The sequence below is a fragment of the Scyliorhinus torazame genome, chromosome 2 (genome assembly GCF_047496885.1).
Source record: "Scyliorhinus torazame isolate Kashiwa2021f chromosome 2, sScyTor2.1, whole genome shotgun sequence".
NCBI classification, from domain to species: domain Eukaryota; kingdom Metazoa; phylum Chordata; class Chondrichthyes; order Carcharhiniformes; family Scyliorhinidae; genus Scyliorhinus; species Scyliorhinus torazame.
In genome coordinates this window covers 226,358,132-226,379,413 of record NC_092708.1, presented here as the reverse complement: position 1 = coordinate 226,379,413, position 21,282 = coordinate 226,358,132, and the positions used below count along the sequence as shown (strand labels likewise).

Sequence of the window (21,282 nt, the reverse complement as noted above, 5' to 3'; positions counted from 1 at the left end):
ACAGAACAGGCCCTTCGGCCCACGATGCTGTGCCGAACCTTTGTCCTAGGTTAATCATAGATTATCATTGAATTTACAGTGCAGAAGGAGGCCATTCGGCCCTTTGAGTCTGCACCGGCTCTTGGAAAGAGCCCCCTACCCAAACTCAACACCTCCACCCAACACCAAGGGCAATTTCGGACACGAAGGGCAATTTATCATGGCCAATCCACCGAACCTGCACATCTTTGGACTGTGGGAGGAAACCGGAGCACCCGGAGGAAACCTACGCAGACACCGGGAGGATGTGCAGACTCCGCACAGACAGTGATCCAAGCCGGAATCGAACCTGGGACCCTGGAGCTGTGAAGCAATTGTGCTATCCACAATGCTACCGTGCTGCCCTTAAGAACAAATTAATCTACACTATATCATTTTACTGTAATCCATGTACCTATCCAATAGCTGCTTGAAGGTCCCTAATGTTTCTGACTCAACTACTTCCACAGGCAGTGCATTCCATGCCCCCACTACTCTCTGGGTAAAGAACCTACCTCTGATATCCCTCCTATATCTTCCACCTTTCACCTTAAATTTATGTCCCCTCGTAATGGTTTGTTCCACCCGGGGAAAAAGTCTCTGACTGTCTACTCTATCTATTCCCCTGATCATCTTATAAACCTCTATCAAGTCGCCCCTCATCCTTCTCCGTTCTAATGAGAAAAGGCCTAGCACCCTCAACCTTTCCTCGTAAGACCTACTCTCCATTCCAGGCAACATCCTGGTAAATCTCCTTTGCACCTTTTCCAAAGCTTCCACATCCTTCCTAAAATGAGGCGACCAGAACTGTACACAGTACTCCAAATGTGGCCTTACCAAAGTTTTGTACAGCTGCATCATCACCTCACGGCTCTTAAATTCAATCCCTCTGTTAATGAACGCGAGCACACCATAGGCCTTCTTCACAGCTCTATCCACTTGAGTGGCAACTTTCAAAGATGTATGAACATAGACCCCAAGATCTCTCTGCTCCTCCACATTGCCAAGAACTCTACCGTTAACCGTGTATTCCGCATTCATATTTGTCCTTCCAAAATGGACAACCTCACACTTTTCAGGGTTAAACACCATCTGCCACTTCTCAGCCCAGCTCTACATCCTATCTATGTCTCTTTGCAGCCGACAACAGCCCTCCCTACTATCCACAACTCCACCAATCTTCGTATCGTCTGCAAATTTACTGACCCACCCTTCAACTCCCTCATCCAAGTCATTAATGAAAATCACAAACAGCAGAGGACCCAGAACTGATCCCTGCGGCACGCCACTGGTAACTGGGATCCAGGCTGAATATTTGCCATCCACCACCACTCTCTGACTTCTATCGGTTAACCAGTTCGTTATCCAACTGGCCAAATTTCCCACTATCCCATGCCTCCTTACTTTCTGCAGAAGCCTACCATGGGGAAATTTATCAAATGCCTTACTAAAATCCATGTACACTACATCCACTGCTCTACCTTCATCCACATGCTTGGTCACCTCCTCAAAGAATTCAATAAGACTTGTAAGGCAAGACCTACCCCTCACAATTATGTTATGATCGTTGCTTAGCCTAGGGCTCAAGGGTCAGAAGATGGAGCTGAGCATTATCTCAGTCCGGAAGTGGCAGCAGCTTCCCAGGCACATTCAGCTGTGACAGACACATCTGTCTTTACTTGCTGCATCAAGTGTTGGAAAAATGGTAAGAGATGTATTGCGGGATGTTTGGTTTGAAAGAATGCAAAACTATTTCACTTGTCAGGATTAAACAGCTGAAAGAGAAGCTGAACTTTATTCTCTACTTAGCAGAGGAGTAGGGGTGGCTTTTAATAACAGTCAATACATGATAACTGCTCATTTTGAATTTCACTGTTGCTATGAAGTCAGTCTGCTGCTGGATATTGCCATTAAAGACTTTCTGACTGTCCCACTGCATTTCAGTTTGTCCATTTTTATTTCTGGTTGAATAGGAGTCCAGAAGGCTTTTTCAATTTGTTGTTTCTGACTTTAAAATGTATACTTCAATGCACAGTTGTTGTTGCCTAATCTCCATGTATAATTATGAATCGGTTACTTTCTGTTTTAAAGGTAGTGATTCCAAGTACAAATATCCAGTCACATTCTGTTTTGCTCGATTTAACTGCTGACAGGAAGCCACAGCCACTGCTTATTTTAAGAAATAAATTTTAGGGTTTTATTTGGTCACTGCCACATATTAGCTCTTGCTCCACGGTTTTCAATTTGTCATGCAACCAGAGGTATTTCTTTTATTAGTTCCAGGATCTGAGCGTCACTTGTAAGTCCAGGATTTTCAGTCAGTGTGGTGTAGGTACATCTATTGTGTAAGGGTCCTTCCCGTTTGTTCCTGATAATTCCCTTATTTTCGATTTATTTTATTTTTGCCTTTACATTTTTGATCCATAGATTTTTCATGGACCTGTGCCTTTAAGGCAAAGCAGCCTGTGCCTTTAATTAAACAGAAGGCTCCAGAAGGTTGTGCTGTTTTAGGCTGCTTTGCATATTGTCTGACATCAATGCTGACTTGGTTTGATTGATTTGGCTGGTGGCCAATGAATTGTCTCATAAGGATGTACTCTACCCGGTACAGGTGGTGATTGGATCCTACTGGAATGTTTCGAGCTTCAATAGTCGAGTTATTGCTTTCACTTCTGATTCTGCAGTTTGGATGGAGGTTTGTAATTAATTCTCTCCCAAAAGATCCAGCTAAACTCTTTCCATAAGGCCAGAGGGCTGATTCTCTCCAGTAAGAGTGGGTGCCATTCTATTGAGACCGCAAAGGCTTGAAGTCAAACTGCGAACTGAAAGCTAGATTTGATGCGGTCTAAAGTGTCTATGCAGGAATATATAGGCCTTATGTGAATCTTAAGCTGAAGGCCCAGTTTGATAAGAAATAAAGCATCTCTCCAGAAAGCCTACTGCCAGCAAGTACTAAATTCACTAACATGAATGAATGACTCTGCAAGAAGACCATTACCAGCTGTAAATCAGAGACTTTAATCTGCGAGAGTGCTGCAAGGGCAGTGTGTTAAAGGACCACCATTTGAAGCCAAGACTCTCTTTTGACCTTCAACCGTATTATTTTTATCCCTTTCCCCCCCCCCCCCCCCCCCCGTGTTTACCTGTCTTGCTTGTGAGGGTAGTGTGTGGGACAGCTAAAGTGGGTACTAGGTTAGCTCGTCATTCAATTGTATTTATTGCATATTTCAGCATTATTCATTTATAAATGAACAGTAATTGTGTTTCTACCGACAAACCTGGAGATTGAAATGCATGGCAGCCAAAGACTTTGGGAATTTTTATAAGAATTATTGGTTAATTCACTTGTGCTGTGACTTCGGGGCGAGTGGGGCTGGAATTGACCGCGCACTTGCCCAGGGTGTCGTACAAACTGTACTGTTAGGAAGTGTATTCCAGGATTTTGACCCAGTGACAGTGAAGGAACAGTGATATAGTTTGAAGTCAGGATGGTGTGTGGCTTAGAGGTGAACTTGCAGGTGGTGGTGTTCCCATGCATTTAGATGGTATTATTCTAGATGGTAGTGCTGTCAAAGGAACTTGGTCAAGTTGCTGCAGTCCATTGTGTAGTTAGTGCACATTACTTCTGGGTTGTATACCAATAGTGCAGCGAGTGAGTATTTATGGGCATGGGTGTGGTGCAATGAAGGAGCTGCTTCACGCTGAATGGTGTCAAGCTTGAGTGTTGTTGGAATTGCACTCTTCCAGACAAGTGGAGAGTATTCTGTCAGGCTCCTGACCTGTGCCTTGTAGATAGTGGACAAGCTTTGGGGAGATAGAAGGTGAGTTACTCGCTGCAGAAGTTCCAACTTCTGACCTGCTTTAGTAGCCACAGTATTTACATGGCTGATCAAGTCAACCCTCTGTGCAATAGTAACATCATGGGTGAGATTTTTCAGTCGTGTCCGCCCTGAGACTGACAATTCCCACCCGAGGTCACTGGACCTTTAAATGGTCCGTCAAATTGTCCTTTCTGTCTGAGACAATTCCTGTGGCAGGCGGGACTGGAAAATTTACCCCAGGATTTTGATGTTATGGACACAGAGATGATAATGTTGTTGAACACCAAGGGGAGATTGTCAGAATTTTTTTTGTCAGAGATGGTCTTTGCCTGGCACTTAAGTGGCAAATAACATTTGTATCACAGATTAGCCAAATCCTGAATGTTCTCTGTGTTATACTGTACGTGGGTACAGGCTTCATACTTATCTAGGGATTGTGAATACTGGACACTGCAATAATGAGCAAATATTTCTGCTTCTGACCTTATGCTAGAGGGAAGATGAGTGAATATGCTTTGGCTTAGGAGACTATCACCACCTTGTCTTCACTAATCCATCTCACGCAGATGCATCTGTCCAAGACAGCAAGGCCAGGGGTGACCACTGCATAGGCATTGTTGAGACAAAGCCCTGTCTTCACACCGAGGATACTCTCCATGTGGTGGATGCTAACAATGGAATAGGATGGGAACAAATCCAGCTGCTCAAAACCGAGCATCAATGAGGTAGTCTGGGCCATCAATTGCATTCAACCACAATCTGTGATCTCTTGGCCTGGCATTCCACACTCTACCATTACCATCAAGCTAGTGGATCAAATCTGGTTCAGTGAGGAGTGCAGGAGAGCATACCAGAAGCAGCATACCTAAAATGAGATGCCAACCTGAAATTATAACTCAGAGCTATATGCATGTTAAATACTGGAGGCAATATGCAATAGGCAGAGCCAAGTGATTTTATAGCCAATGATCAGATCAAAGCTTTGCAATCTTACCGCAACCTGTCACAAAGAGCGGCACGGTGGCGGTGCAGTGGTTAGCACTGCTGCCTCATGGTGCTGAGGACCCAAGTTTGATCCCGGCCATGGGTCACTGTCCATGTGGAGTTCGCACAGTCTCCCGGTGTGTGCGTGGGTCTCACCCCCACAGCCCAAAGATGTGCAGGGTAGGTGGATTGGCCACGCTAATTTGTCCCATTGGAAAAAAAAGAATTGGGTACTTTAAATTTTTTTTTTAATTTAAACTGTCACAAGTATTAAGGAAGTATATCAAGGAGCTTCTGTGCGGTGGGAACCAGCTGGATGAATTGATTAATAAGCTCCTGGAGTCAGCAGTAAAGGAAGCTCTCCTGGAACTTATAGAAATTAGTAATAAAGGAACTATGAAGTGAGTTAAAGCTAAAATAATCAAAGAGCGAAGGGTTCAAAACAATAAAATGCAAGTTGATTCTATCTAGATTTACCTCAAGCAGCCATTTCACACCAACGTTCAAGTAATGGCTTCTGGGAGTTGTAAAATTTCCTTAGAAATGATCGAAAGGTGGATAATTTTGTGATTATATGAAGATAATCATGTGGCATCACAACTGACATCAAATCTCCGTCGGAGGATGGTTTACAAACTGCCTCAGATGGTTGCTGCACAGCTCCAGTCTCCAGTAGAAGACGTGTGCGTTAGGTGGATCAACCATACTAAATTGTCCCTCAAGTGTCCAGAAGGTTAGGTGGAGTTACGGGGATAGGGCGGGGGCCTAGGTAGAGTTGTTACAAATGGTAGTAGACAATTAATCAAATAATTGGATGCAGCAATTTAGTGTTCAGGGGCCTCTGGCCTCTCACGATCTTTCTTTGCAGGGACCAAGTAGGTGTAGGGCACAGGGTTGATTGGTTGAGGATGTGATGAGAGTAACAGAGGAGATAGGAGATGGAAGAATACATGGACAAAATGGGTAGTATAAAGCTGAAGAGGTCGGAGTATTGATGGCATAGAAAGAAAGTAAATAGACAAGGCGATGGTGGGTGTCAGGAAACAGCTATAGTTTACATAGTTTATATTTGTAGGCATTAGAAATATGGTATAGTTTTAAGTTAGTTTAATTTTTGTGACTCGGTATCAGAAAGTTTCATGTTAAACCAAGGTGTCTGCATGTCAGTGGGTTTTGATTTCATTTCAAACTGTGCCTGCATTGTAATTAAAAAATGTATGACATGAAAACAAACAAGGTTCAAAGACTAGGCTGTTATGTAGCAACCAGGGACCTACACTGAAAAGCATAAATATTTGTGGTTCAGTTAGAACCAGGTACCTGTGAAGAGTGCAGCTCTCAGAAACTGCCAGCAGAGACAGGACAGTGGAGTAAGAGGTAGAAAGCTAAAGAACAGATAGTTCTAGAAACCAGGGAATGTTAAGGTAAGCCCCAGGAAGACTGAAGTCAAAAGTACAAAGAACTTGAATCTGAACAAGGTAGTGTGTTCACTAAAGTTAAAGAAAGGAGCAGAGAGACATTCCCAGTTAAAGACAGAGCTGAAAAACTCCAGACCTGGTGAAGTCGGCTAGCGAGAAGCAAGACATTTGAAGTAAGTCTAAGTTTGGTGACATCTTAATACAGCCTGTGAAACAGTTGTGTGTTCTGTTGGTATGGCTGGGTACCGGAGAGATTGCGTGGAAGCTTGAATGTATGTGACCATCCAAGGCAGAGGAATACTGAAAGGAGAGACTGAAATACTGGAAGTGGATCCTTGGTGAATGCATTAGAGAGAAAGACTGGTTTGGGAGAAGATTCTAAGGTGTGTTTTTCAAGAGTGGAGTTTGGAAAAACTTGTCTGGTTGTATTTCAAGTTAACTTAATAAATTGAAAGTTAGTCAAATCTGAGGATTTAAGAGGTTTATAATAATAATCTTTATTAATGTCACAGGTAGGCTTGCATCAACATGCAATGAAGTTCCTGTGAAAATCCGCTGGTCGCCACACCCCGACTCCTGTTCAGGTACACTGAGGGAGAATTCAGAATGTCCAATCCACCTAACAAGCATTTCTTTCAGGACTCGTGGGAGGAAATGGAGCACCCAGGAGACCCACATGCACGGGGAGAATGTGCAGACTCCGCACAGTGACCCAAGTCAGGAATGAAACTCAGGTCCCTGCCGCTGTATGCTGACAGGATAAGAGCTGGATATTGAATCCATTGGCATGGATGCTGATTAAGTAAACAGCTTTTTTCCTGGATGGTGCTGAGTTGCTGATGAAGCAGCTGAAGGTGTTTGAGCCCAGGATGCAAAACTAAGGAACTCCTGCAATGATTTAAGAACCATAACCATTTTCTGATGAGGCCATGGCAGGAAATTCCCATTGATTCAGAAATCTACGTTTTGCAGAAGTCGTTGATGTCTTGATATTACAAGGAACTATCCTCAGCTTTCTTCTGGCAATCGGCTCTGGTGTCCAAATCTGGATCAAGGCTGTGCCGATTTGTGACTGAATAGTTAGTCACAACTATTAGTGTACTGGTTATTGTTGAGTTAATACTGCTTGTTGGCATTATCGATGACTCCTTTCATCACTTGACTGGCAACTGGGAAAAGGCTATTAAGCAAGTAAATGCATCCTTTTTTTGGTGAACAGGAGATACTTGGGTTATCTGCCACTCTATCAAGTAGATGTCAATATCATAACTGTACTGAAACAGTGCATCTAGGAACATTTCTTCAATGCTACAGTCAGAATGTCGTACACAATGCACTCAGCTCCTTCATAGCGCCATGTGGGTAAACTGAATCAGCTAGGCATGAGCAATTATAATGGTGCGGTCATCAGGAAGAGACTGAGGAAAGCTCTTCATGTTTCTTGGCACTGTCTCTGGCAAAGACAGTGGCCCCTTTAGGTATAGAATAATGACAAACGGGCAACATTTTTCATATTTCCATCCTTTGCCAGATTGGAGTGTGGGCAGTAAGTCTTTGCACGTCAAGAACTGCTGGCAGAAAGCACGTTTTTTAGATTATAAGGTTTATGATTTATACTCCAGACGGAGCATTAATTGAATGAGCATTACAACTTGCTTTCATAAGCAGTCTCTAGAAATTCTAAGTCAAACATAACATTTCTTGAAACACTAGTTTTGTGTTCAATCACAATTTTAATGCATCTCCCCTCTATTATTTGCTTCACCAGACGGACTCACCCTGTTGGGGTCTATACCGTTCACCTGTCGAAGCTGCTCAAGCATCCACTGTGACCTTCTCACAAAAGATGATGACCCTGCAAACTGCTTGACTTTGGTAATGGATACCAGTGTTGGCTTCTTATTGGTCACTGTAATGAAGAAGAATACAGTCACTCATGTTTTCAGTTAACCTGTTCATACCTAGGTAGTGACACTTTGCCTGCAATAAGTCACAGTAAGTAAATTATTATTCAGTGAAACGTCAGCATATAACTCCTTTAATACCCGTCCTTCATTCATGGTCTCCAGGCACAATTGATCTTTTATACTTACTCTTCTTTACAGAGTTTAACCTAGGTAAGTGCCCTATCCTTCTCAAGTGTCTCTTCCTGTGGGGTCCACTTCTGAAGCACAGGCCAAATAAAATCCTTCTGTTCTCTGTTTCAATGTCATTAATGTAATGGCTTTTTGTGCCACCCTCGTACAATTACATCAGCTCTATCCAAGGCTCCATCCTTGACATCCTTAATTTTCTTGCAGACATATGATCAATTTCAATGTTATGCTGACAACATCCAGTTTGACCCGGCTGCAGTTCAGACCACTTAATCACCATGATGCTAACTGGCCGCTTAGCTTCATGAAAAAAATACCTTTAATTCAACATTAGCAAGAACAAAGTAACAATTATCTTGATTTGACTCCCTTCCGCCACACCGTGTCTCCTCTGATCATTCCTTCCCTCTCTCCCTCCCAAGTACTGTGCTCTAACTCCCCCACCAGACCCAGAATCTTTTTCAGTTACCTTTGCGCCTGGCTCTCTTAACATTGATAAATGACTGGCCCTTTCTTGTTGCAATTCCTCAGATTTAACCCATCGGTGTGCAACGCAGCATGGTAGCACAGTGGTTAGCAGAGTTGCTTCACAGCTCCAGGGTCCCAGGTTTGATTCCGGCTTGGGTCACTGTCTGTACGGAGTCTGCATGTTCTCCCCATGTCTGTGTGGGTTTCCTCCGGGTGCTCTGGTTTCCTCCCACAGTCCAAAGATGTGCAGGTCAGGTGGACTGGCCAATATAAATTGCCCTTAGTGTCCAAGAAAGGTTGGGCAGTTTTACAGGATAGGGGGAGGTGTGGGCCTAAGTGGGTGCTCTTTCCAAGGGCCGGTGCAGACTCGATGGGTCGAATGGCCTCCTTCTGCACTGTAACTTCTGAACCTCAATTTGCTATTTGAACCTCAATTTCTTACCACCAAGACAATTGACAACTAATTCTGCAAGCTTCACCTGCCTCTGCCCTTGAACCATTTATTCATGCCTTAGCCACCTGTACTTAGTTTACTCCAATGGTCTCCTTACTGGCCTTCTGAATTTGACCTTCAGAAATAGCGATTCATTCAAAAGTCCAACTCCATTTTTCCTGCACTGAATTCTGATCCCTTTAATTCACCATGCTTACCAGTCTTCACCGGTTTTGTTCCTCTACATATTGATTTCAAGGTGCTTACCCTTATCTTAAGTCAGTCGCAATGACAAATTTCACCATTTGCAGTGTTAAATTCACTCCATGTCAACTACAGGAGATTCTTTGTGTCGAGCCCCAAAGACGTCATCAAGCAAGTTTAGTAAGCAATTACACTGAAGAATTATCACAGACAGCAAACCAGGAACTAAAAGCTACTGATTATCCTTCACTTTTTAATCATCTTACAGACAGCGAAATAAAGATTGAGATTCACATGCGATTATGGAAGAAGTTAAAAGGTAGCAAACCTTTTTTTTTTTAAATTAAAAATCTATGGTTTTTTTTTTAAAAACAGAATAAAGAAACTTGGCATTCTACAAATAAAAGTAGTTTTTTAGGACCAGAGAGATTATTCATCAGTGATTATGCAATAATGTACCATTACAAACCCAGTTATACCACAGTCTACAGAGCAACGGGTTTTTATGGGAGGTGAAAAGTGTACGTTTGCGTCAAATCAAGTAACTTGCACAGACTGCAAATGTGTACTCGGTGGAAGAGCAAGGAATCACTGACAGCAACCACTAGATTGCTATGTTTAAATGCATACATGCAAATGCCATAAGTCACCGTCAGTTTCACAGGTTTGTGATAGTGAACACAAATAATTTTGCTATCATTACAATCACATCAAACTTTTGTTTCCAGATCCTTCCTCTTAACCAACCACAACATTTTCTGCTCTACTTTTGGCTGTAGTGTTCAAACATTCCACTGACGCACTTCATCTTGCAACCTCTCTCCTTTTCTTCAAAGGTCTGCTTATCTTCAATCATGCCTTTGATCACTAATCCGAACGCTTCTCTATTTTCCAGCGCTATTTTCCACCTTTCCACTTGCAACATTACAATGTGTTAAAAGGTATTTCAGGCAAATATCCAAGTTTTCATTGTAACTCTGATATTAGTAAAGTCGCCACAGAGACAACAGTCTGCTTGAGAGGGAGAGCTGACTGGTGGAGATTTAACCTGAGGATCACCACTCTCCGTCGAGGGACAAGGTTGAGAAACCGCGGTCTTCATAAATAACCTCAGCCAGTATTGGAATTGAACCTGCGTCAGTGGCCTCGCTCTGCATCCAGCCAACTGAGCTAAACTGGATCCCCATCCTGATCCCAGCTTCAGCTTGACATGAGATGGGACTGTCACGGATTTCAGAAAATTGCAGGAATAAACATTCTAGCATAAAACAACTATGTTTTGAAAATGAGCTATACTATGTTCTGATGAAAGATTTTACTCTGTTTCTCTCTCTGCAGATACTGCCAGACCTCGTAAGTATTTCTGGCATTTTCATTTTTATTTCAGAATTCCAGCATCTTGCTTTGTTATACTATGTTCACTCGTGTGGTCTGTGTTTGATGTATTTTTTCACAGCAAAGACAGCCCAACAGGCTTTCTTAAATTATACACTAATACAACAAGAGGAAACTGAGATTTGGAGAGCATCAGAATAAACAACAGAAAATAAGGAAAGATAAAATAGGAAATATAACAGCTATAATGCACAGTGTAGTGAAATGAGGCAGCAAAACGGGTTTTAAGATTTAGCATGTGTATTCCAGTCACCATAGGAGGCAAATTGCTAAATATTATATTTTTATTAAGGAAAATTAGTATGCCAGATATTTTCAGCAGAGCTATAATTAAATGATTCAAGTTCCTATATTGGGTTCTCAAATTTCAGAAGGCCATGTGACATTTCAGCTGCATCCAGAGACAAAATTATTTCTTCAGTATCACTGTTTTAATTCTGGTCTTTTTGTACAATGGTAATTATCATTTGAAGTTAGTGTCATTGGGACTTGGTAAAATTCCCATTTTACTGCTTTGAGATGTCACCAGCACATCTTCCAACAATTATTATTGTACCTATTGTGTTCCTTCTTGCCAATCAGTAGCAGGTAGTCAACATTACCGTCAAACTTGGAAATTAGTTTCTTAAAAAAAACTAAACAAAGGAGTCTGTTAGTGAATTAGATTTAGAAAAAAACTGTAATCACCAAATAGGTTTGCATTATGTTTATATACATGTTTAAGATATTACATTTTGAACTAAAGTACTATTCAGAACATTGAAACTCTTGCGTTATAACTGCCCTTAAAACACAAAGGTACAAATTAGGAGTGCAGTAGGCTATTCAGCCCCTCGAGCCTCTCTGCCATTTGATAAGATCATGGCTGATCTGATTGTGGCCTCAATTCCACTCTTCTACCTATCCCTGACAACCTTTGACTCCCTTGTTAGTCAACAAACTGCCTAGTTCTGCCTTAAAAATATTTAATGACCCTGTCTCCACTGCGCTCTGGGGACAGGAATTCCACAGACTAATGACCCTACGAGAAAAAAAATCTAATTTCTGTCTTAAAGGGAAACCCTTTTTTTCCCCAAACGGTGTCCTCTAGTTCTTTACTTTTAACCAGGGAAACATCCTTTCAGCATTACCCTATCAAGTCCCCTCAGGACCTTGGGCTGGATTCTCCGCAGCCCCCCGCCAAAATCGCGTTTGGGGGCATAAACTTGATGTGCCGAATGGTCCTCCTGTACCATAATGACCAACTGCATTGCTTTCATCCTCTAACTTAGCTATATCTTCAGGAACTACAATACATTTCTTAATCTCATATTGCTTCTCAATTGTCTGTGGTGTGCATTTTTAAAAACTTTTGCAAAGATACTTCCAAATTATCAATCCAAATAACTGTTTACCCAAGATTGATGTCAAGCTAATCCTGCAAACAGATGTACATTTGTTGCTCTTACTGCAGAATACTTTTGCAACACGCTTTGTAGGCTGAGTGAAAGGTTCCACAAGTCTGTCAGTGTTTTCATGTCTGTTCCGAACCCAATCAATCACACACAGACAAAGATCTGTGATAGTACCAAAGCCTGAAAGAAAGTTCTATTTCACAAACATGGAGATTACTTTTAGTACCTACATGGAAACTCCTGGTGCACAGCACCAATACAGTAAAAGCCTTCGTTTTGGCTAAGTATTTGACATGACATGTTATTGCACATTCAAATTACTGCCCATTTATTTAGACCCATCAATTTAGTGCTGAATTTTTATACGGGAAATCTCATTACCATTGGTAAATTTCAAGCTCGACTTGTTAAACAGATTTTTGGGGCTTTAAAAGAAGTAATACCATCTTTAAACTGCAAGAATTAATGATCCTGAGAGAAGAAAAAAATCAGAAATCTTCTTCGATGCTGTAAATCTTAGAACAGAAGCAGTGGGGAATTTAATATAATCTAATTGCTGTTGGCATTTAGTCTGACTTCTTCATTTGTTACAATACTGTAAGCATGGTAACTGCAGGACAATGCAAACTGGGAATACACAGAAAGATACTGAATGGGAATTATAAAATATAGAAGTTAGGAGCAAGTTAAACCTACATGATCAAATGAAGAGGAGTTTCCACTTAAGCGCTTCCTGAAATATTAGCGGCTTCATTATGAAAATGGTACCCATGGAATTTTGAAATTTGTTATCTTTTGTCGAGTTTTCTTCATTCATTAAATTAAATTACCTTCCACCTATTATGAAAAAGATTAGCCTATCAACAGAAGCCATCACTTGGGACTCATTTTCAATTTAAGCTTCATAATCATCCTAATGTCCCTTAGGATCCAGGGTCCGCTTGCTGTATTTTCCCCACTCCTAAACTTTGAAAATAAATTTTTTTGGAAGGGCCAGATACTAGCCTAGATCTTACCAAGGAGTTTCTGAAAGGCTTAGAGGCCAGCGCCTCTTGAGGCTAAACATGGATTTTATTGTTTAAGCAGGGTAGACCAGCCTGTAGGTTACCTTTTGCGAAAAAGGATGTGAAGAGTTATATGAAAGTTTACCTTGCAAGGGTCAACGTTATAAGCAAATGGCGAATGCAAATGGACAGATTTCCCTTGCACAGGACAGGACTGGCATACGTCCTTATCTTTTCCTTTGCAAGGTTTGCTCATGGATTTTTAGTATCAGATTGCAATGTGATTAGACATGAACTGGATCGTCTGCTTCTACCATCATCTTCCTGTGAAAACTCTCGACCACCTTTGCATCAGTCTGGTCTCTGCTGGGCTGTCTAATTTTGTTAGCAGTTGCTCTGACTGGGCTAAATGGATTATTAGTCGTCAGGGTTCCTTGTGGTGAGGCGGGAGGGTGTTAACATGCTCATTTTGCAAATTAGGCAAGAGTGGGGAAACAAAAAAAAAAAAAGGGTAGTATATACAAAGAGGAGGCTCGTCAGAGGCAAGGACTGAGTGGGCAGGTCATTTTAATAGGCAGTTTACTTGTAGACAAAGATGTTGTCTGTTTATTGTCTTGATTTATTAAGTAAACTAAGTACACCATTGAAAGCGGGGTCTGAAAAGGGTTACAGGTACACTCTCCCAAAACCGACAGTCTAAAAACAGGAGCTGTGTGAAAACCGGAAACCTTTTGAATGTGCCATGCATATTGTCATTTTACTCAATTAAAATTAACTTATCTGGACAGTTGACTAGGTGCTGCAAGGCTCCAGATGTGTTATCTCCTTGGTTGCTTGTGCGCCAGTTTATTTCCACACTGACCAGGACAGGCCTAAACTGCCCACTGGCCAACGCACCCAACTCAAAATCTGTCAAAATCCCAAATCCGGCCCAGTCTTGGTCTCGAGGCTGCTAATTTTGAGAGTACACTTTGATTTCAGATGTGTGAGTCAGCTTTAATAATAATAATAATAATAATTTTATTATTGTCACAAGTAAGCTTTAATTTCATTGCAGTGATAATGTCTGTGAAAATCCTCCAGTCGCCACACTCCGGCGCCTGTTCGGGTACACTGGGGGAGAATTCAAAATGTCCACTTCACCTAACAGCATGTCTTCTGGGACTTAAACCAGAGAAGCCGGAGGAAACCCACACAGACACGGGGAGAACGTGCAGACTCCGCACAGACAGTGACCCAAGCCGGGAATCAAACCTGGACCCTGGTGCGATGAAGCAACTGTGCTAACCACTGTGCTACCGTGCTGCCCCTTTACACCAGTGTTAAGAAAAATAATGTGGAGATGCCGCTTTGGACTGGGGTGAGCACAGTAAGAAGTCTTACAACACCAGGTTAAAGTACAACATGTTTGTTTTGAATCACTAGCTTTCGGAGCACTGCTCCTTCCTCAGGTGAATGAAGAGGTGGGTTTCAGAAACATATATATATATATATATATATATATATAGACAAAGTCAAAGATGCAAGACGATACTTTGAATGCGAGTCTTTGCAGGTAATTAAGTCTTTACAGGTCCAGATGGAGCAACTGGAGACAGGGATAATCACAGGATAAAGAGGTGTGAATTGTCTCAAGCCAGGACAGTTGGTAGGATTTCGCAAGCCCAGGCCAGATGGTGGGGGGGGGGGGTGAATGTAATGCGACATGAATCCAAGGTCCCGGTTGAGGCCGTATTCATGTGTGCGGCCCTTGGCTATAAGTTTCTGCTCGGCGATTCTGTGTTGTCGCGCGCACTGAAGGCCGCCTTGGCGAACGATCACAAGTCAAGGATATTCAGCCTCTGAACTTCAGGTAAGCGTTCTCTAAGGCGGCCTTCAGGACACGCAGCAACACTTAATCGCCGAGCAGAAACTTATAGCCAAGTTCCGCACGCATGAGTACGGCCTCAACCGGGACCTTGGATTCATGTCGCATTACATTTATCCCCCACCATCTGGCCTGGGCTTGCGAAATCCTACCAACTGTCCTGGCTTGAGACAATACACACCTCACGGCCAGTGTGTCAGCTATGATGAGATTCTTCCCAGGAGTGTAGACCAGTGTGAAGTCATACCTCCTCAGCTTCATCATCATGCATTGTAGGCGTCATATCATTGAGATTGTTTTCAATTATGTTGACCAGCGGTCTATGATCAGTCTCAACTAGGAACATGGGAAGGTCGTACACAGTGGTGAAATTTTGTTACATCTGCGATTAGCTCCAGGCACTCCTTCTCTGTGAATATCTGCATTCTGTGGCAGTCATCACTCGAGATGCATATGCAACTGGGACCCAGTCCGATTGGTCATCCTGTTGGAGGAGTGCCGCACTAATTCCATGTTGACTGGCGTCGGTGGGGATCTTTGTGGGTTTTGTTGGGTCGAAGAATGTCAGAGTTGGAGCTGCCATCAATTGGTGCTTTAGATCCACCCACTCTTCTTGGTGGCGTGGAGTCCAGCCAAACTAGTGTCCTTCCTGATCACGTTTCATAATGCTGACGTCCTTGTTTATAAGTTCGGTATAAACTTGCCTAAGAAGTTGATGAATCCAAGAAACCCGAGCATAGCTTTCTTGTCTCTTGGCTGCTGCATGTTCTGGATTGCCGCGATCTTTTCATTATCCGGTCTCAACCCTTGCGCTGATAGAGGTCACCTGATGGCTTCTTGACACACACCAGCGAGCTGATCCAGTCAGTCAGCTGTGTGATCTTTGATATTATGCCTTGAGATTGTAGGCGTAGGAGCTCTGATTTCAGCTTGTCCCGCAAGGGAGCTGATATCCTCCTAGGTGGATGAATGACAGGTTTTGCGTCTTCCTGGAGCAGGATTTTGTATTTGTAAGGTAACGTACCCATGCCACGAAAGATGTCAGGATACTCGCTGCACAGCAGCTGGATGTCATCGTCTAGTCGTGATGAGTCATTCGTGTGCATGAATATTCTCTAGACCAGCCGCAAGTCCTTGCAGGCTTGAGCACCTAACAGCGATGTCTTTTTGTCGTCCACGATCTCGAAGCGTAGTCCTTTTGTGACCCTTTTATTGACTACATGTAGGCGGCATGATCCTCTTGAGGTGATCTGGTTGCCATTGTAGTCTTTTAACTTGCATGCAGCAGGTATCATCTAGTGTGTCCCTGGGATGGAGGCGAGATCTTTGCTTGTCATCAAGTTTGCAGACGCTCCCGTGTCAAGTTGAACGTAATTGGAAAGTTGTTCATTTGCACAGTGGCGTTCCATTCACTTTTGGAGTCAATGGCATTAACGTATTGAGGATTCGTGGTCGGCGCTTGATGTTTTTCTGCCGAATCTGTTATTCCGAGGAAGTATGTGTTCTCCCAGGAGTGGAAATCTGCGTGGTTGAAAACATTTTCCTTGGGTGTTTGATTTTCCATTGTATCCACTGTGCGAACCTTGAAGTTTGCATGTTTCTGTGTTGGAGAGTGATATTTTGCTGTTGACTTACACTGGGAGGCGAAATTATTCCGTTTGGAGCACTTTAAACATATTTTCCAATGTGCAGGACATTTAGCTTTTAAGTGGGTGTTGCCACAGCGGTAGCACGTCATGATGTGGAGCTTGCATGTGTTCCATCAGGTCGGTTGGTTGTCCAGGATCCAAATGCTGCGAAGTCTTCCACAGTCAAGTGGTCGATACTTTAATTTCTGTTCTGTTTCTTACTTTCCTCTAACCTAATCTAACTAGTATTATTTGTTTAAAGCCAGCCTGGTACCATCTTTTGTTACCTTACTGTAGTGTGTTTGGTAGCACTACTGTATGTAACATGCGTTACTCAATCCAGTTGCTGCAGAGGCTTTCTGCAGCTTGAAGAAGGCTCAAAGTCGTCCAGAGGTATTGAAAGGTTTATTGAGTAACAGAATTTAACAACTGCGTGAGTTCTTACTTTAAGATCAATACCAGTAGAAAGGTTACAACATTAATATACAGTAGCTATGTCTGACCACACTCGAAGACCTGAGCTAGATCTATGCTCCTGCTCTGATCACAGTCTAATCGCCAAGAGAGGCAGAGAGCCGCATGCGCCTGGCTTTTATACCTGCCAGTGCTGTCCCCTAGTGATCTTTCAATTTTCCATTACCCCCTTATATTCATACCCATGTAAAGATCGCTGCAATCATTACAGTTGAAAAGCTTGAGATTAATTCATATTCCATTGAAATTATACAATGGAGAAGGTATGTTTGTTTTTCCTTGCAGGAAGGCCTACCCAGCATTTGTGTGACATTTTCACTATTCTCACGATGGCCATCATGTGGCATCTTAGTTTTGACAATCTGGTGCTGAGTAAGAGGTGTTGGTATTTATAGCCAAACAGAGGATACTTCCGTAACATCAGTTTGGGCTCACCAAGGTCATAAATCAAATGATAGTTTATCACCACTGCTTCTTCCTGTGCCCCTCACTGCACACTTTGTTCCAGATTTTGTGTATTACACAAAATTATTTACAAATTACAACATGGAAACAGGTCATTTGGGCCACATTAACAATGGTCGCTTTTATCCTGCACACGAGCAGTAGTTTTAATTCCTTTTCCTCATGCTCTTTCCTTTACCCCTGTATTCTGTTTACCGTTAACTACCGATTTCATCTATATTTAAAAATAGTAACATGGTACACGATTTAACGGATACATTGCCAAGTATAATTTTGGGCGGGCTTGGCAGGGTGCATCTCGATGGCTGCGTTGATGAGATTGTGGCCTGTGACCTGTATTTAACGACACTTAGTGCTGGAAATGAGCCCCCACAGCTTCTCGTGATTACGGACTGTCTGGGAATGGGAGTGTCGGGGAGTGGGAGGTGAGCTGACGGACAAAGCCTCATCCTATTAGAAGCCAGCGAGGATGAGGGCCTCCCTGATCCTCCAGGCATGCTGGACCCTTACCACCATCTGTCCTCCACCTTCAGGCTCATCCTGCGGCTCCTCTCCGCGTTCGTCCACCATCCCATCTTGGTCCGGCTCCTCCTCCTCGGACATGATCGCATGTCCCTCCTCCTCCAGCATATCTCTCCGCTGCTGTGACAGTTCGTGGAGGACACACCAGACCACCACAAAGCAATAGACCCTCTGGGGGGTGTACAGTGTACCGCCAATGTGGTCTAGGCACCGCAACCGCATTTTGAGCAGTCTAATGCACGGTCGCAAGATGGGGCTCGTTGTATCGGGTCTCTGCCTCGGTCTCCTGCCTCCGCACTGACACATCAGCCAGGACCTCAGCGGGTACCCCTCATCTCCCCCCCCCCCCCCCTCCGAGAGCCAACCCGTCATCCTGGTGTGGTCCTCGAAGATGACGGGAATCTGAGTGTCCCAGGGTGTAGCGGTCATGCACGCTCCCTGGGACACGTGTATGATCTGGAGGTGGTGGTCACACCAGAGTTAAACATTCAGGGAGCAGAACCCCTTCCCTATAATGAAGGGTACTCCCTGATGCCCCAGTACATTCAAAGCGACATGCGTGGCATCAATTACCCCTGGACCTGCAGCATCCCTGCAATGACAGAAAATCCTGCAGGTCAGGCATCTTGGTGGGCTTGTTGCAGCTCATATTTGATCTAGTCAGCTGCCCAAACACACAGGGATTCCGTGAACTCACGGATGAACTTGGGCGCTGTGGTTTGTGAAATGCCGCACAAGTCCCCGCACAAGCACTGGATTGAACCTGTGGCATAAAGGTTCAGGGCTGTGCTGCACTTCAAGGTCATCGGGATTGGGTGGCGGACTCCTCCACAGGGTGCCAAGTGCCCGAGGTTGTGGCACAGGTGCCACACTATATCTTTGTTGAGATGGAGTCTCTTGCGGCAGATGCTATCTGTCAATTCATCGAAATACCAACAACGCCAGTACACTTTGGCCTGTTGTTGGCATCCCCCTCTACAGCAACAGCAGCCAACCGCATTGGCAGCCACCAGCAGGAGCAAACCGCAAATCTAACCGATTCCTTATAAGCACCAGCCTTCAGCTGTGAAGCTGCTCACAGTCAAAGGGAGTTAAAGTGACCATCAGCATTTAACCAAGAACAGGGCTCTGTCCTGGAAATGTTTGGGAAGATAAGACAGGCAGCAGCTGCAGTTGCCCCTGTTATGAGTATCCAGAATATTTAAAGATGGCTTGAAGGCCTCACCTGACATTTAAGAATAGTTCAGAGATAAAGACCATAATAAGTTAATCAATTTTATGAACTGGATGTGCACAGGTCCACACTCTTTCCACTAACAGTGGCAATACCAAATGATCATCAGGAGGTTCAAGGACAGATGTACAGGTATGCCTGGGTAGTGTAGCGAGTTAGGATACTGCCTCTGCATCTCAGTACTCTGCATCTTGAATAAGAATAGGTTTCTGGAATGAAGCCTGCTCTTGCTGCCAGTTACAAGGAATTTCCACTTGCACCAATGTTAAAAGTCATTCAATTCCCATAGCAAACAAAATTACCACAATTGAAAACAAAAGTGTGGAATTTCTGGTAGTTGATCAAACTTCTCGCTGCAACTTTCCAAAGAAGGTCAACAGAAATGGCCATTCAATTTAAAAACTATATACTTTTATTGAAGGCATTTTGCATATATAGATAGAAATATCAGAAAATCGAAATTCCACAGGAACAAACGACAGGCCCACAACATCCCCCGCTAACAAGGCCACAACTCTCCTTGCCCGCTTGCACACACAATGGCGAAAAAACTCATCGAAACTGCCCTCCTTAATTCACCTTAAAGAAATTGATAAATGGCTTCCACCTCCAGGTGAACTGCTCCTCTGCCCTGGAACTTGACCTTCTCCAAATGTCGGAATTCTGCCACACACACCTGGGGCGCGATTCTCTGAAATGGAGACAAAGTCCCGACGCCAGAGTGAAAACCGGAATGTTTCACTGCGACGTCGGAGCCCGCTCCCAGCCCCCTATTCTCCCGCCCCCGGGGAGCTAGGAGCGGCGTCGCGTATTTTACGCGCGCTGGGCCTTGGCGCCGCGTAAAAAGCGGCGCCGCATCACTGACGCAGCCGGCGTCGTATAAATGACGTCATCCGTGGATGCGTGGTTGCCATCCTCCCTGTGGCCGCTCCGCAAGAAGATGGCGGATGGATCTTGCGGGACGGTGGAGGAAAGTAGGTCCTCTTTTAGAGAGGCCAACCTGCCGATCGGTGGGCACCGACCGCAAGCCAGACACCATCGGAGGCCCCCCCGGTGCAGGAACCCCTCTCCCCCCCCTCCCCCCCCCCCAAACAGGCTGCCCCCCTAGTGTTCCTGCGCAGTTCCCGCCGGCAGCGACCAGGTGTGGACGGCACCGGTGGGAACCTGTCGTGTTGGGGCGACTGTTCGGCCCATCTGGGCCGGAGAATCACCGCTCGCGTTTTGCAAACGGCGAGCAGCGATTGTCCGAGCGGCCAGGCGTGATTCTCGCAGCGCTGGTTTGGGGGTGGGTGGGAGAATCGCGTGCCGGTGTCGGGGCGGCATGGCGGGACTCGTGCGGCGATTCTCCCACCCAACGTGGGGTGGGGGGGGGGGGAGAATTCTGCCCCTGCTTTCTGCGGCTCCGCGTCCCAGCAGCAAAACTAGATCCATCTCCGGCCTATCAGGGAGGCAAAGGCCAATACATTGGCCTCTCCGGACTCCAGATCTTCTGACACTCCAAATAATGCCACCTCTGGACTCGGGGTCAGCCCTACCCCCAGAATCTCAGACATGACATCAGAGAACCCCTGCCAGAACCTCAACATTGGACACACCCAGAACATGTGGACATGATTCGCGGTCTCTCTTCACCCATCTATCCTCCACTCCTATAAAAAAACCACAAACGGCCATCCTCAATCATGTGGGTCCTGCGCACCACCTTAAATTGGATGAGGCTTAACCTTGCACATTTCAAGGGCGCATTCACCCTCCGCAGAGCTCCTTTCCATGTCCCGGCCCTCACGTTCTAACCCAACTCTTCCTCCCATTTGCGCTTGGTTTCCTCCACCGAAATGCCCTCCTTCTCCATCAACT

At 44.3% G+C, this 21,282-nt stretch overlaps 1 protein-coding gene across 3 annotated transcripts in view; it reads right to left on the bottom strand.

Annotated features, from left to right (window-relative positions):
• Nucleotides 1-21,282, bottom strand: part of stxbp6 (syntaxin binding protein 6 (amisyn)) — a 422,478-nt gene that overhangs the window by 138,758 nt on the left and 262,438 nt on the right. For 2 of the 3 annotated variants that reach the window (XM_072484368.1, XM_072484358.1), the window contains one exon: nucleotides 8,020-8,150. The exons of the other annotated variant lie outside the window; for it this stretch is intronic. In XM_072484368.1, coding sequence (XP_072340469.1) covers nucleotides 8,020-8,150 — 131 coding nt within the window. The remainder of the gene's footprint in view (nucleotides 1-8,019; nucleotides 8,151-21,282) is intronic. 3 annotated transcript variants of the gene reach the window in all.